The sequence below is a fragment of the Suillus subalutaceus genome (assembly GCF_016647625.1).
Source record: "Suillus subalutaceus strain FC151 chromosome Unknown DFJ58scaffold_1, whole genome shotgun sequence".
In the NCBI taxonomy this organism is placed as follows: Eukaryota; Fungi; Basidiomycota; class Agaricomycetes; order Boletales; family Suillaceae; genus Suillus; species Suillus subalutaceus.
In genome coordinates, this window is record NW_024540250.1 from 536,760 (window position 1) to 550,155 (window position 13,396).

The 13,396-nt window shown below is 47.9% G+C and overlaps 7 protein-coding genes across 7 annotated transcripts; 4 read left to right on the forward strand and 3 right to left on the reverse strand.

Moving 5' to 3' along the window:
- Positions 1-41: 41 nt before the first annotated feature.
- On the forward strand, positions 42-1,068 carry DFJ58DRAFT_6190 (uncharacterized protein). Its single transcript, XM_041381007.1, has 5 exons — positions 42-107; positions 175-311; positions 373-622; positions 679-758; positions 815-1,068. The coding sequence occupies exons 1-5, from the start codon at positions 61-63 to the stop codon at positions 907-909; spliced, it is 609 nt and encodes a 202-aa protein (XP_041251246.1). The 5' UTR covers positions 42-60; the 3' UTR covers positions 910-1,068.
- A 111-nt stretch (positions 1,069-1,179) lies between these two features.
- On the reverse strand, positions 1,180-4,127 carry DFJ58DRAFT_6206 (uncharacterized protein). The gene is made up of 9 exons (XM_041381031.1): positions 4,029-4,127; positions 3,793-3,978; positions 3,628-3,739; positions 3,280-3,574; positions 3,012-3,230; positions 2,893-2,955; positions 2,447-2,840; positions 1,724-2,398; positions 1,180-1,674 (listed from the first exon to the last, which is right to left on the reverse strand). The coding sequence occupies exons 1-9, from the start codon at positions 4,048-4,050 to the stop codon at positions 1,268-1,270; spliced, it is 2,373 nt and encodes a 790-aa protein (XP_041251247.1). The 5' UTR covers positions 4,051-4,127; the 3' UTR covers positions 1,180-1,267.
- An 80-nt stretch (positions 4,128-4,207) lies between these two features.
- On the forward strand, positions 4,208-5,697 carry DFJ58DRAFT_902771 (P-loop containing nucleoside triphosphate hydrolase protein). Its single transcript, XM_041394834.1, has 6 exons — positions 4,208-4,360; positions 4,410-4,488; positions 4,539-4,618; positions 4,666-4,941; positions 4,987-5,422; positions 5,469-5,697. The coding sequence occupies exons 1-6, from the start codon at positions 4,278-4,280 to the stop codon at positions 5,634-5,636; spliced, it is 1,122 nt and encodes a 373-aa protein (XP_041251248.1). The 5' UTR covers positions 4,208-4,277; the 3' UTR covers positions 5,637-5,697.
- Positions 5,698-8,155, reverse strand: DFJ58DRAFT_674119 (heat shock protein 70 family). The gene is made up of 9 exons (XM_041383084.1): positions 8,039-8,155; positions 7,940-7,989; positions 7,746-7,884; positions 7,672-7,690; positions 7,442-7,620; positions 6,956-7,388; positions 6,441-6,898; positions 6,208-6,386; positions 5,698-6,159 (listed from the first exon to the last, which is right to left on the reverse strand). Exons 1-9 carry the CDS (start codon positions 8,089-8,091, stop codon positions 5,831-5,833), a joined length of 1,839 nt encoding a protein of 612 aa, XP_041251249.1. The 5' UTR covers positions 8,092-8,155; the 3' UTR covers positions 5,698-5,830.
- Positions 8,156-8,208: 53 nt separating this feature from the next.
- On the forward strand, positions 8,209-9,282 carry DFJ58DRAFT_6374 (ribosomal protein S2, flavodoxin-like domain-containing protein). The gene is made up of 2 exons (XM_041381301.1): positions 8,209-8,430; positions 8,484-9,282. The coding sequence occupies exons 1-2, from the start codon at positions 8,250-8,252 to the stop codon at positions 9,233-9,235; spliced, it is 933 nt and encodes a 310-aa protein (XP_041251250.1). The 5' UTR covers positions 8,209-8,249; the 3' UTR covers positions 9,236-9,282.
- On the reverse strand, positions 9,260-11,031 carry DFJ58DRAFT_720553 (ADC synthase; the record flags this gene model as incomplete). Its single annotated transcript, XM_041384718.1, has 6 exons — positions 9,260-9,294; positions 9,346-9,653; positions 9,704-9,911; positions 9,961-10,695; positions 10,749-10,962; positions 11,020-11,031. 6 exons carry the CDS (start codon positions 11,029-11,031, stop codon positions 9,260-9,262), a joined length of 1,512 nt encoding a protein of 503 aa, XP_041251251.1.
- A 291-nt stretch (positions 11,032-11,322) lies between these two features.
- DFJ58DRAFT_851258 (SHQ1 protein-domain-containing protein) lies at positions 11,323-13,011 on the forward strand (the record flags this gene model as incomplete). Its single annotated transcript, XM_041393811.1, has 6 exons — positions 11,323-11,397; positions 11,454-11,799; positions 11,851-12,088; positions 12,143-12,270; positions 12,323-12,782; positions 12,849-13,011. The coding sequence occupies 6 exons, from the start codon at positions 11,323-11,325 to the stop codon at positions 12,991-12,993; spliced, it is 1,392 nt and encodes a 463-aa protein (XP_041251252.1). The 3' UTR covers positions 12,994-13,011.
- Positions 13,012-13,396: the final 385 nt, after the last annotated feature.

The following is a 13,396-nucleotide window of genomic DNA, read 5'->3' on the forward strand; positions in this document are numbered from 1 at the left end:
CACATGACCGTGACGCGGTTGTGGCGCAAAATAACCAACTCTGTTAATCACCATCACGCGATGGCGAGGGACCTTCAATCAAAAGATCCTCAGCTACAAGAATGCATGTGCGCGAACGATAACATCTCATGTTTCACGTAAATTGACGCCCCAATCCCGAACCATTCAATGCAGCAAATTGATCCGGGAGATGACAAGCATCATCGATCCCGCGGATGACTACCTCACAATAACTGCAGCTGAAGAGCAAATGAAGATCAATTATGCCCGAGGAAAGAAAGAGAACGAAGAGGCATATGCAGATTTAAAAGGTATGAGCTATCTCTACCGTACTCACGACTTGCCAGTGATCACCTTCATCCTATTTTAAAGCCTTGTCTCGCGTCTTGGAGGCTGCCAAGAAATCTTCGATGCGACCACCGAACGTGCCCTCTTTGGAAAAGCACGCGTCCCATCTCAACGACCTTGACGGATCCAGGCTGTCCCTAGCCAAGGCTATCCGTGACGCGGAGGGCTCTCTAGCTAGTAAAGAGGCTGAGCTGGCAGCCCTGAAAGAGCAAGCGCGTTCATTAGAGGAATCAGATCCTGCCAAGGATCACCAGATTCAGCTAGATGGCTCTGCGTGAGTACCACGCTGCACGATATGAGAGCGGGCGATTGAATATGCTCCTTCTCTAGATTGCGCTTGAAGATCTACAGAGGGTTGGGGTTCGAACCCGTTCTTGACAAGGACGGGCGAGTGACCAAGATGCTTGTTCGTGAGTGTATTGAATTTGAGTTATCCCTTGGAAGTGTGACCTAATATCTGGTTTAGGCAGTGAATCTAATGACATCCACTCCTTCCCGTCCGATGGAAGTAAATCAGATTTCGATGATGCCGCTCAGCTTTGGAGGCTGGCAATCTCATGATGATAATGATCTTAAGAAATATGATCTTATCTGTCACTACATGCGCTGTGATAATTATGCGTATATCTATTTTCTTTTGGCCCCTCCCTCAATGTGAAGTTTTCATACCAATGGACTATGGAGCGCTGCTTATTTGCGGCCACTCGACGAACCAATTCGATGCACAGGATATATCTACATAGAACAAATAATTGCTTATAATTGTTTATACGCAGTTGATGCTGTAGGTTTCGAACCACCCTAATCTACTGAACGAGATCGAAGGTTCCGTATGGTTCCTCCCAAAAGCGAAGTAATCAAAACCACGAACACTTAAAATGGTCACGGTGATTCAGGGATTATATCAAGAGGGAATCGATCATAGTTGTTGCCCTTCCCTGATAACCCATATTTTCTTCTCTTTGGACTTCTCTGCCATCTCCCGTACCTTTGCCTCGATAGCATTCTTCTTCACTTTGTGCGCGCGAAGCTCCTGGTGAACGCTTTCCACGATAAATGTGAGGTTTGCTGTCGCTAAAGTCGTGATCTTGCTGATAAGCAAAGGGACATGTGCATCGGGGAATGTGGTCTTCGGCGTGGACGCTGGGGTAGCACGCTTGTTCGCTAGAGCCTGAGCAGCAGCTGATGATGACTCTGCAGCGCCGCTGTTTCCTGATAGTCGATTGGGTAGGGAAGGAACCGCGAACTCAGACTCATAATTTGGTTGCTGACTTTCTTCGGCAGTCTTTGCAACGAAGGTGAAGGGGTCGATCGGGTATGGCGTGTCTGTAGCAGACGATCAGAAAAGGTTCAGTGAACTCCGTGAAGAACGTACTATTAAATAGTTGTATGCGGTATGGTTTGAAAGGATCATATTCACATTGACCTATGACCGACTCCCACAGAGGACCTTTGGTATAGGGAACGAGAGGGACCACGATCTTCCGCTTCTTTTCAGGCTGCTTGCTAAGAGGCTCTGCCTTCCTCTTGGGAGGGGGAAGGGGTATGTCCAAGAGTGGAGGTGATAGGTCCCGGTCATCCGGAACAACTTCAATCTCATCGTCATCCACTAGCCAGCTTTCCAGGTCAGAATCACCCTCCTCGCCGTCACCCTCCTCATCGTCATCGTCATCAACGTTGTCCGCATCTGCTGCCCCTTCATCTTCCCACTCCTCTCCAGAATCGTACCCGTAATCACGGGCAAGCAGATCGCGAGCGAAAGGTGATCTGGGACCAACGATGCGCGAGTTCTTCGTCCAAGAACCATAGTAGCCAGGACGCGCATCTTCGTGGAAAATCAAGACCTTCGCTGGAAGCATCTTCCTGTCCCAAAGAATGTCTGATAAGTAGCGAACTTGAGATGTATCCCCAGCTATCTCAGCATCATTAAGCTGGGAATATATATCTTTCGCGTTACATGCGCTGAAGGATTTGAAGGAGGATTTCGATCGGTCGCAGGGTTTCGTGAGCCGGAGAGGCCGCAACGACCGTATAACATCCTGGAGACGCTCTATATATAATATCAGTGACATGAACTGGAGTGCTTGGATGTACACACCCTGCGCATTAGCTTCGGTATGATTGAATGCCGGCGTGCGATACACGAACACATCAATGTCATTCGTCCCCGAAGTTTGGGTATCATCGACGACGATAGCGTCTGCAGGGCTGAAACCCGAAGTCTGCTTCTTCCAAGTCAGTTTGCTAGGCTTTAAGAACCAGTTCGCCGGTGCCATTTCTGCGTCTTTCTTCAAGACAAAAGGCTTAAACGTTTTCTGAAAATCCGATTCGCTGTTGGAAGCCCCGCAAACGGGTTTTGAAGGCGACTCGCGAGGAGGGGCCTTCGCCTTGCCGAAGAAGTTAGCCATAAGGGACCGGGATTTGTCCTGGGTCGCCTTTTGCTTTTTCTCTTTCTCCGCCTTGGCCGCTTTCTTCTCTTCCTTCTCTTTGGCCTAGAATCACAACATTAATTGAATAAGATTGCTACATAGGAGACTAGCGTACCTTTGCGACCTTCTCTGCATCTGTAACTTTTCGCTGTCGAGCTTTTGGGGTTCCACTCCCGGACTACCCAAGATTGTCAGTAAGTCAGTGACATGGACAAGGGAGAGGAGAGAACATACATCGATGTTTTCGGGTTCATTGGCACTAACACTCGGATCGCGCTGGGATGACGAGTCCTTGAGCTCTGCTGCATCAGCCTGTTCGGCGGTTGCATTGCTCGGCGGATTGGGCTTATTGGTGTCTTTAGTGGGGAGCTTGTTGATACCTTTCGGGTCGAGGATAGCATCCCGCTCATCCTGCGGTAGACTTTCGAAGATTGCGCGAAGGTCTGTCTTGGCCTAAAAGAGATGTCAAAGAAGAAATCTGAATTCGAGAGACAATACACACCTGGACACGTTCAGCTATTCTTGCCTCGGCTTTCTCCTTGGCAGATTTGGGTAGCCAATCCCGATAGTTGTCTTTGACCTCCCATCGCCAGACGCACAAAATAGGAGGGAGTTTGTATCCTAATGGACCATCCAGGCCATAATTTGTCCTGACCATGAGCGACTGAATGGTATGCTCTACCACAAGAAGAGGCAAAGCAACTGATATGCTTTCGCGTGAAGAGTCATCGTCCTCATCGAAAGATGGCAGAAGTTCGGAGCGGATATGTTTCGCAAGCGGAGTGACACCCTTCTCACTAGATATAGAAGTCAGCAAAGACCTACATTGGTCGCCATGTTACAAGCTCACCTCTCTTGCGCAAGCTTCACTATCAGAGGTTTGTGTTCATCTGGAATAGCAGTAAGTGGGGGTTCCTGCCTTTCGATTCGCTGCTCGATCATCTCGCGGAACTTGACAATTTCTATGAAATAGAGATCTCAGATCGAGCGCTCTCGAAACGGTCGGAGGACAGACCTTGCATCGCTTCTGACGACTTCTCAAACGATATGGGCTTCTGCTTGAAGATAACTTTTCCATTTTTCAACTCGGCAAGAGGTTTCTTTGCTGCTATACAACAAAAAGACGCGTCTGGGTGAGTGCATCCGGGATAGAATGCTGGTCGACTGTGCTCACTAGTAGATGTCGATGCACTGGAAGAATCTAACGGGGATTTCAGCTATAAAACATATTGTTATTTGCACAAGACATACCTATTTTCTCTGTATCTGCCATTTGTGCAGAAAGATCAGAATCACAAAGTAGTCAGGAACTAAAAAAAACGCGTGCTTTAGTCCAGTCGGCGCGTCGTGGACGGATTGTGACCTATTGTGACGTGGGAAAACATTTGCCGAGACGTGTTCGTGACGTGACAGTCACGCGTTTCTGACGCGTTACATCTTGCCCCGCGTGCCTGATTTGAAGGAGACAATTTCTAAAGAACATCCAAGACTTGTTCAAGGATGGAATTTTTTCAAGCAAAGTCAACATCGACAGCGTCGAAGCATTCTGTAGACCCAGCACATCAACCATGGGTAGAAAAATAGTCAGTGTGTTCTCTTTGCTCTACGTGAAGCTTCTCTCATTACATGCAGTCGACCAAAGACCATAGATGATGTCTCAGCACAAGAGCATACAGTCGCAGTACTGCAGAAAACACTGGTCTCGACGAATGTATGCAAGCCTTTCTTACTTATGGCGTGGTTCTTCCTCATGCAAAGTAGCTCCCTCACATGCTGTTCTATGGACCCCCCGGAACTGGTAAAACATCCACCATTCTCGCGCTTGCAAGGCAACTTTTTGGGTGCGGCTGATGTCATTTTGATTTGTCAAAACTCATTACTCTGCCAGACCTGATAACTTTCGAAACCGAGTCCTAGAGCTCAATGCCTCAGACGAGAGAGGCATCAGCATAGTCAGAGAGAAAATCAAATCATTCGCCCGTCAAACACCCCGAGCACAGGCAGTAGCATCAGATGGGAATGTCTATCCCTGTCCTCCATACAAAATCATCATTCTCGACGAAGCAGATTCCATGACACAAGATGCGCAAGGTGCATTACGACGAATAATGGAAACTTACTCCCGGATAACTCGTTTCTGTCTTGTTTGCAATTACGTGACAAGGTGAAGACACTCCTGTTTCTCCTTGCAGTCACTGACTGCTACAAGAATCATCGAACCTCTCGCGTCTCGATGTTCAAAGTTTCGTTTCACGCCTCTTGATTCGGCATCCACTTCATCTCGACTCTCTTACATCGCAAGTGCAGAAAACATTGATGTTGATCCTGACGTCATTTCCACCCTGATCGAGACCTCTGGTGGTGACCTCCGTCGTTCTATCACATATTTGCAATCTGCGTCTCGACTATCTTCCTCCACCAACCCTCCGGTGCCAATCACGCCTCTCGACATCCAGGAGATAGCAGGTGTTGTACCAACTGCTGTAATAAACGATTTTGCGAGGACTCTCGGCGTTCCCGTCGTCGAGGACATGGATGTCGATGACTTGCCCGCAAACAAGAAACTGAAGGGTTTCAATGCCGTCCAGAAAAAGGTCAAGAGCATCATGCGAGAAGGATACTCAGCATCACAAACACTCTCACAGGCTAGTGATCTATCAAAACAGTTGAACTTGTCTGACATTGTTGTAGCTTCATGACACTATCATTCTGCACCCGACACTACCTGCACGACAAAAAGCAAAGTGCGCTCTCGCTTTTGCAGAAGCCGATAAGGCTCTGTGTGACGGTGCTGACGAAGAACTATGGGTACTCGAGGTTGGGCTTCACATTCACAAAGCAGTTACCACCACATCATGACGTTCTAGTGATACACATACCACATTATCAGTTTGCCGCCCCACGCCAGACATAATGCAGTGCGAATAGAAAGGGGAATGCATTGCAAATACAACGCCAAATTTTGGTATGCAAAACAGGAAGAACAATAGACAACATCATGGAAATACTACGCTGCTCTATCTTGCATAATACGCATCAAAAATCATTATCATTCACCGGATACCAGCAGTTGCCTTTTGAAGTGCCCGCTTAATGGCAAGCTGCGACTTCCTCAACTCATCTGCGCTTGAGTCCTCAATCTCGAGCTTTTCGAGTGCACGGGCAAGCTCAGTCTCGACCTGGGACTTGGCACCACGCTTGAGCTTCATGCCAATCTCAGGCGAGGTAATGGTGCCCTCGACCTGGTGGATGTAAGCCTCCAGGTCGGACTTGGCCTCGTGACGTGAAGAGAACTCCTTGTCAGCCTGCTTAAATTGCTCAGCGTCCTTGATCATCTGGTCAATCTCGGCCGATGATAGACGACCAACGGAGTTGGTGATGCCTGAACAAAAGTGTCAGTTACAGAAAAAATCTGAAGACCGTCACTGACTGATGGATGCCTTGCGGCCGGAAGCACGGTCTTGTGCGGAGACCTTGAGGAGACCGTTGGCATCAACCTCGAAGGTAGTAACAAGCTCAGCCTGTCCACGAGGCATAGGAGGAATACCAGTCAGCTCGAATTCACCAAGCAGACGGTTATCACGACACTGGGTGCGTTCACCCTCATACCTGGAGGTCAAGGCGTCAGCGTAACGTTGAGATATAGATAGGTGTCCGCCTTACACAGGGAAGGTGACAGTGGTCTGGTTGTCCTCAACAGTCGTGAATGTCCGCGACTTGTTGGTGGGAATGGGAGTGTTACGGGGGACAACGACACCGAAGACATCACCCTGCATAGCAACACCAAGTGAAAGGGGAGCTACGTCAAGAAGAAGAAGGTCCGCAGTTTTCTCTGAGGTCTGGCCAGTGAGAACAGCAGCCTGGACAGCGGCACCGTAGGCAACAGCCTCGTCAGGGTTGATCGACTTGTTCAGCTGGCGTCCACCGAAGTACTCCGATACAAGAGATTGGATCTTGGGGATACGAGTGGATCCACCAACGAGGACGATATCATCGACCTTGTCGCGAGGCATCTTGGCATCCTTGAGCACCTTCTCGACGGGTTCAATGGTCGACTTGAACATAGCGGCATTGATCTCCTCGAAACGGGCACGAGTGATGTTGGCAGAGAAATCCTCACCCTAGTTGTGAATGCATCAGATAAAATCCAGCTTCGAGTTCGCACGTGACATGCTAACCTGGTACAGCGAGTCAACCTCAACAGTGGTTTGGGTGACACTCGAGAGGGTGCGCTTGGCACGCTCGCAAGCACTTCTTAGTCGTCTGAGTGCACGGGGGTCCTCAGAAATATCGTGCTTCGTTTTCCTCTTGAATTCATTCTTGAAGTGTTCCAAGAGGGTGTTGTCGAAATCCTCACCACCCAAGTGAGTGTCACCTGCGGTGGCCTTAACTGCGAAGACACCACCGCTGATGTTGAGCAACGAGACATCGAAAGTTCCTCCACCAAGATCGAAGATCAAAACGTTTTTCTCCGCTTTCGATTGACGATCCAAACCGTACGCGATGGCAGCAGCAGTGGGCTCATTAATGATACGGAGAACGTCAAGACCAGCGATGGTTCCAGCATCTTTGGTTGCCAAACGTTGCGAGTCATTGAAGTAGGCGGGGACGCTGTTCATTCACGTTGGAACAAATTCACATATGGTACGAACAGAATAACTCACGTGACGACAGCCTTGGCGACAGTCTTGCCGAGTTTTGCCTCCGAAATCTCTTTCATTTTAGTGAGAACCATTGACGAGATCTCCTGGGGGCTGAAAACCTTGTCCTCGCCAAGGTAGTTAACCTTAATCAAAGGTGAACCCTCCTTCTCTACAACCTCAAAGGGCCAATGAGTCATATCCTGGAGTGACATATTTAGCATCTGATTTCAGTTATAGATCCTCACACCAACCTTCTTGACGTCGGGATCACTAATTTTTTCGCATGTTATCAGTGCTATCGAAAGATACTTCATGAGACACTCACTCAAAACGACGGCCAATGAGACGCTTGGCATCAAAGACTGTGTTGCGGGGGTTCATAGCAGCCTGATTTTTTGCAGCATCACCAATTAGACGCTCCTCCGCAGAGAATGCGACATATGAAGGAGTTGTCCGGTTACCCTCTGCAGAACGCACACAGATAAATGTGCAAATTCATCGTATAGCACAGAAACTTACGATCGTTGGCGATAATTTCAACTCGATCATTTTGCCATACACCCACGCAGCTAAGAAAAGATGTTAATAGAATGACGATGGCGAATTGTAGGTACTCACGAGTATGTAGTACCGAGATCGATGCCAATAGCGCCGTCAAATGCGTCTTCCATTTTTTAAAGAGATAAACAAAAAATTAAAGAGAGAGATGGGCCGGATGATGGTGATGGGCAGAAGGGCAATCGAAAAAAATCGATTGCGCAGCTGAAGTAAGCAACCAGACCAATGGTAACAAATTTTGCACCGCCACCAACACGATCCATTCTTCGACATGTCTACCAAGGCAGGTCTAAGACCATGGCTTTCTGCTACAAGATGTATGCGTAGAAGCCAGCTTTCGGTTCTACAGCATAGACGAAATGTATTCACTTCTAGTGACCAACCATTTCCTCTGCAGTCACCAGATGATTGGCAGTTGTTGCAAGACCGCCGGATACGTTTCAAAATGCTCGGTGAGTGTCTTTTTTCGTGTACGAAACTAACTTTTGCTTATTATCCTGTGTAGTCGATCTATTTAGCAAGCATGGCTCTAATGTGACGCGAGATAATGCTTTCCAACCCCACCACCAGTTGCACCGGCCTCTCGCTCCGTCCGAAGCAACATTATCCGCACTAATAGCTGCCGGCGCACATTTTGGGCACTCTAAATCTTTGCTCAATCCAAATTTTATGCCCTACGCGTATGGTGTTCGTGCCGGCATCACCATAATTGACCTCGACTCGACCCTCCCACTGTTGCGGAGGGCTGCGAACCTCACTCGCGCTATCGTTGCAAGGGATGGCACAGTTGTCTTCGTGGGCACTCGTCCAGATCTGCGTGCTGTTGTGCGCAAAGCTGCAGAGAGGATTGGACCGCAGGCTTTCCATGTTGGCGAAAGATGGCTGCCTGGCACACTTACGAACAAACTGCAGCTGTTTGGGTCTGACGTTGCAAAAGAGCAGCGTGTCACACCCGACCTGGTCATCTTCCTAAACCCCCTGGCAAATATCCACGCCATCCGTGAATGCGCAATACAACATATTCCTACTATTGGCATTGTCGACTCGAACGTCGATCCTCGCGTGGTTATGTATGCCATTCCTGCGAATGACGAGAGCCCACGAGCAGCAGAGTTAATTGCAGGTGTTCTCAGCATAGCCGGAAGAGAAGGGAGAGTTTTGCGAGAAAGAGAAGAGCAAAGTAAAGAGCTACAACGATCTCAATACATGCGTGCTCAAGAACGAGGTACTACGCGATATGTAGCTGACAGATATTAGTTCTACTACGTGCGTTCAATGTTGTTATGAATGCGACGCTTGAACTTCACTCCAATATTCTGTATCCTCCTTCAGTAAACGCACCACCATAATTTAGTAACAAGACTTACTCTCTGCATCACTCAGTGCTCGTAGATTACCCCCCAGTTTGTTAATACTCTCTACATATTCCTCTTCTTCCACGCTGTCAAAAACGATACCTCCACCTGCCTGCAAGTAGGCGACCCCGTCCTTGAATGTCATTGTACGAATGGCAATGCATGTGTCCATTTCGTCATCGGCGAAGTCGAAACGTCCGACACCACCGGCATAAACTCCCCTCCGTTCACCCTCTAGTTCGGCAACCAGTTCGACGGCTTTGATTTTAGGAGCTCCCGATACAGTTCCCGCGGGGAATATGGAGCGGAAAGCATCGAACCTGTTAAAAATTGTTGGCAATTGCAGAGAACACGATAAACGGTAAAATACCTCGTCAATCCTTCCCTCAGCATTCCCGAAACTTGGGACGTCATGTGAATGACGTGACTGAATTTCTGTACCGCCATAAGATGATCGACTTTCACGGTCTCCGCCTTGCAAACCCGATTGACGTCGTTTCTGGCGAGATCAACAAGCATGATGTGTTCCGCCCGGTCCTTTTCAGATGAAAGGAGTAGTTTGCAAAGCTTGTCGTCCTCTGCAAAAGGAATCAAAATAGCTTGCTCCGTACAGACATTCAAACTAACCTGCTGGAGTCTTTCCTCTCTTGACGGTCCCAGCAATGGCATGGTTATAGACCTTGTTTTCCTCCACTTTACAAAGAGTTTCCGGGCTAGCGCCGACTATCTGTAGCTCTCCACAATCCAAATAAAACATATAGGGGCTAGGGTTGACCTGGCGAAGATGTCTGTATGCATTAAAAGGATGTAAATTTGTTGGACGGGCAAGGCGTTGAGATGGAACTGCTTGGATGATATCACCGGCAACAATGCGCTCCTTGAGCTTGGTCACAAATGACTCGTAGCCTTCCTTGCCTATGTTGGACACGGCTTGGCTTCCTAACGTAATTGGAGGCTGCAGTACTTCTGGAGTTGTGGGACTCAGAAGCACTTTTGCTAGCCGACGGATTTTTGACTGAGCAGTTTGATATACGAATGGAAGGTTCGTGATGCCGGCATCTTTTGGATAGAAGACATGAGAGACGATCTTAATGGACTGGAATAGGTGATCGTAAACGAGGAGGGTGTCGCAAAGCATAAACAAAGACTCCGGGATAGATAAAGGATCACTGAGTTCTCGAGCAGTCTTGGGCTCGAAGTACTGTATACAGTCGTAGGACACGTATCCAATCGCGCCTCCGGTGAAGGTTGGAATTTCAGGAATTTTCACATATTGGTGAACGGCGAGCTCCCGTTGTAGAGCAGAAAGTGGATCTCCCTGAAACTCCTCCTTCGGACCAGTTTTGATGACCTTCAGTGGGTCTAAGGCGCGTCAATTGACATTGAAAGCCAGTAACATCGGGCGGGTACCCTACCTGCGCCGACGAAACTGTATCTGGCGATGTTCTCTCCCGCAATAACCGACTCCAGTAGGAAGCTGTACTTGGAGTCTTTGGCTATTCGGAGATACGCCATGCATGGCGTGATAAGGTCTGCAGGAAGCTGAATAAATATTGGGACGCAGTTGCCTCGCTTCTCGCGAATAATGAGCTGTTCTACAGCGGCGAGCGATGGATACGCTGTGAATTTCTACAAGCAAATAACATTAGCGTCTAAGCCTACTATGCAATGCCAAACGAAGACTACCTGAGGGTCCATTTTGGTCTGGGGGGCTATGATGATTGGAGCATCCACCGTTCAGCCTGAAGTATAAGAAGTAGTATGTGATTACTGCTTCGGTCCTGCAGATGATGAATCCGAGTCATCGCATCGGATGACTCTGAAACTTGTTTTGATCTCATCATTATTGCATCAAATCTGGTCTCCAGTCGAAGAAAGAGTCTCAGTCATTCCGTCTACTAGATCAAATCCTAGGATTGCGTATATTTGCTGGGTTTTTCACGAAATCTGAACAGCCATTTTCATCTCGGTCTTCAAAGTCGTTGCAATATGATAACTCCACGGTTTTACTGTACCCAAACTCTTGAAGCAGTGGCAGTATCAATTTACTGCCCATCAGTAAGAGTACGTCTGTGCAGCACTTGTGGTCCCAAGCCTGATCAATGATATCCTCGAAGTAGGCCTCTGATGTGGAGATCAATGTCGATGAGACTTTGTTGACCGTTCACATCAACCCTTATTTTCTTCGTATAAACTTTCCTCATTCGGTCCTCGACGACGACCAATCCTCTGCAACCTACGATCCAAGCAGTGGATATTTAACGGTTACATTGACTAAAGAGACGAAGGGGCAAGAATTCCCTGACTTGGATTTACTAGCAAAGCTACTGGCTCCACGTCATGTTGAAGTTCCAAAACAGCCGGCTATAGAAGTCATCGGGTCTGAGACTTCACCACAAAGCGAGCTGGAAGAACTTGTGGATTTAACTGATGCGATCTCGCTTGAACAACGGGAAATATTGGAAGGTGCGTGCGATGACTTCATACTTCAACAAATATCCTCAAATTATTTTCCAGCCGCTGAAAATGACTGGCAGTTTCCCCAGACTATCGCAGAAACCTCTTCTCCATTACAACTATCCACGAAGAGATATTATGGGTTCTTGAATATGTACACAGGATACTTCACCCACGTTGCTCACACAGAAAATGATGTCAATGAACTAGGGAGTGAGGCTGAAAGTTGCTTACCAGAAGAACGACGAGCGAAAAGATTGCAACATGAAGAGGTGAAATGGGATGAGGAGCATTATATGTAGGATCCTTGAACAAGACATCGATTTGAACGCTCATCTGCCTCCTCCTGTAGGGCGGATTACGTGGATGATGAGTACATTCAAGAACTTCTTGCCTGGGAAGATCCCGAGCTTGGAAATGCTGAATGTATATTCACCGAGAGCGAGAATATGACGATGCTCCATTTACCGCGCAAAGAATGTGAGCGATATTTTCGCTTTGTTCCATATCAACACTGAGCACATTACGACAGACTTACCTACAAAATCACAGGAGCGAAACCTGTATCTAACACTATTAACCTTGTTATTCGCATACGCCTATGACAGACGCACGACACAGCACGACCCCACCCCTGAAAGCGCCTGGACAATTTGCTCACTCGTACCTGCGTTCTCAGCGCTGGATCCCCCTCCATATGTATCTTTAGAAAGCGTTCCCCTGTCTATCCCCACGTCGGGGTTCACCGATTCCGACCTCGCTTCAGCTTTGATGCCGTCTTATCGGCGTTCTCTTGCATTCCCTCTTTATCGCTCTTTCGCAATGGCCGATGCTTGTCAGAATGACGTAGCAGCCATTTTGGCGAAGGGTAGAAGGACGGTCACGCGTTACTTATTGGAGATGAAACATGTTTTGGACCATCATGAAGTATATTACGTGTATAACAAAATCTGGGTCGATGATTTCTGCGTTTGGATCCAAGCATCGGCGAGGTGCGGCGTCATTTTAATTTTCCGACATAATGGCTAGTGTTTATATGAACATCTTTACTTCCGCAGCGATGAGGTGTTATTAGACATCGCACAGCAATTGAATGCTCTGGCCATTACGAAATCGATGATTGGCTGGAACATCGAGAAGTTAGAAGCTGCAACCCTTCTGGACACTACTAGTAGCGACAGCGACAACGAGTCGTCTGAATGACCTTATGAGGAGTCGTCTCGTGTTCGAGCTGACACACTAGCCCGTAAGCATACTTAGCATCCTCCATTGGGTTCGTCTTCTCACTCAAAAGACTTTAGCAGCTTGGTGACAGCATGAACATGTTGCGCTGGCGGGTGAAACATGAACCAAATTGGTACGACTTTCGGACCCACGATGATCGCCAATTCAAACCACGTTGTATCCGTCGATTGTACAACCTTGCAAAATGCAAATAACTTTCTTGTGACGGGATCGATAACACTCCAAAGGAGCTCGGTTCATACATGCTTATCGCAGTAAACGACGGGCAAGTCTATTAGGGTGATTCTACTACCCGAACTCGCGAATTAAGCACAACTCCGAGTAAACCTCCTAGGGAAGTATATTTATATACTCAGTTGCT

Excerpts from the sequence above, each read along its gene's own strand:
- DFJ58DRAFT_6190 (XM_041381007.1), top strand. The coding sequence starts at position 61 with ATGGCGAGGGACCTTCAATCAAAAGATCCTCAGCTACAAGAATGCAT. Across the intron at positions 623-678 it reads ATTCAGCTAGATGGCTCTGC|ATTGCGCTTGAAGATCTACA; the intron begins GTGAGTACCACG and ends CTCCTTCTCTAG. Across the intron at positions 759-814 it reads AGTGACCAAGATGCTTGTTC|GCAGTGAATCTAATGACATC; the intron begins GTGAGTGTATTG and ends TATCTGGTTTAG.
- DFJ58DRAFT_6374 (XM_041381301.1), top strand. The coding sequence starts at position 8,250 with ATGTCTACCAAGGCAGGTCTAAGACCATGGCTTTCTGCTACAAGATGT. Across the intron at positions 8,431-8,483 it reads GATACGTTTCAAAATGCTCG|TCGATCTATTTAGCAAGCAT; the intron begins GTGAGTGTCTTT and ends TATCCTGTGTAG.
- DFJ58DRAFT_674119 (XM_041383084.1), bottom strand. The coding sequence starts at position 8,091 with ATGGAAGACGCATTTGACGGCGCTATTGGCATCGATCTCGGTACTACA. Across the intron at positions 7,389-7,441 it reads GTCGCCAAGGCTGTCGTCAC|CGTCCCCGCCTACTTCAATG; the intron begins GTGAGTTATTCT and ends GTGAATGAACAG. Across the intron at positions 6,899-6,955 it reads AGGTTGACTCGCTGTACCAG|GGTGAGGATTTCTCTGCCAA; the intron begins GTTAGCATGTCA and ends ATTCACAACTAG.
- DFJ58DRAFT_902771 (XM_041394834.1), top strand. The coding sequence starts at position 4,278 with ATGGAATTTTTTCAAGCAAAGTCAACATCGACAGCGTCGAAGCATTCT. Across the intron at positions 4,489-4,538 it reads AAACACTGGTCTCGACGAAT|CTCCCTCACATGCTGTTCTA; the intron begins GTATGCAAGCCT and ends CATGCAAAGTAG. Across the intron at positions 4,942-4,986 it reads GTTTGCAATTACGTGACAAG|AATCATCGAACCTCTCGCGT; the intron begins GTGAAGACACTC and ends GACTGCTACAAG.
- DFJ58DRAFT_6206 (XM_041381031.1), bottom strand. The coding sequence starts at position 4,050 with ATGGCAGATACAGAGAAAATAG. Across the intron at positions 3,575-3,627 it reads GTGAAGCTTGCGCAAGAGAG|TGAGAAGGGTGTCACTCCGC; the intron begins GTGAGCTTGTAA and ends TTCTATATCTAG. Across the intron at positions 1,675-1,723 it reads CCGCATACAACTATTTAATA|ACACGCCATACCCGATCGAC; the intron begins GTACGTTCTTCA and ends CGTCTGCTACAG.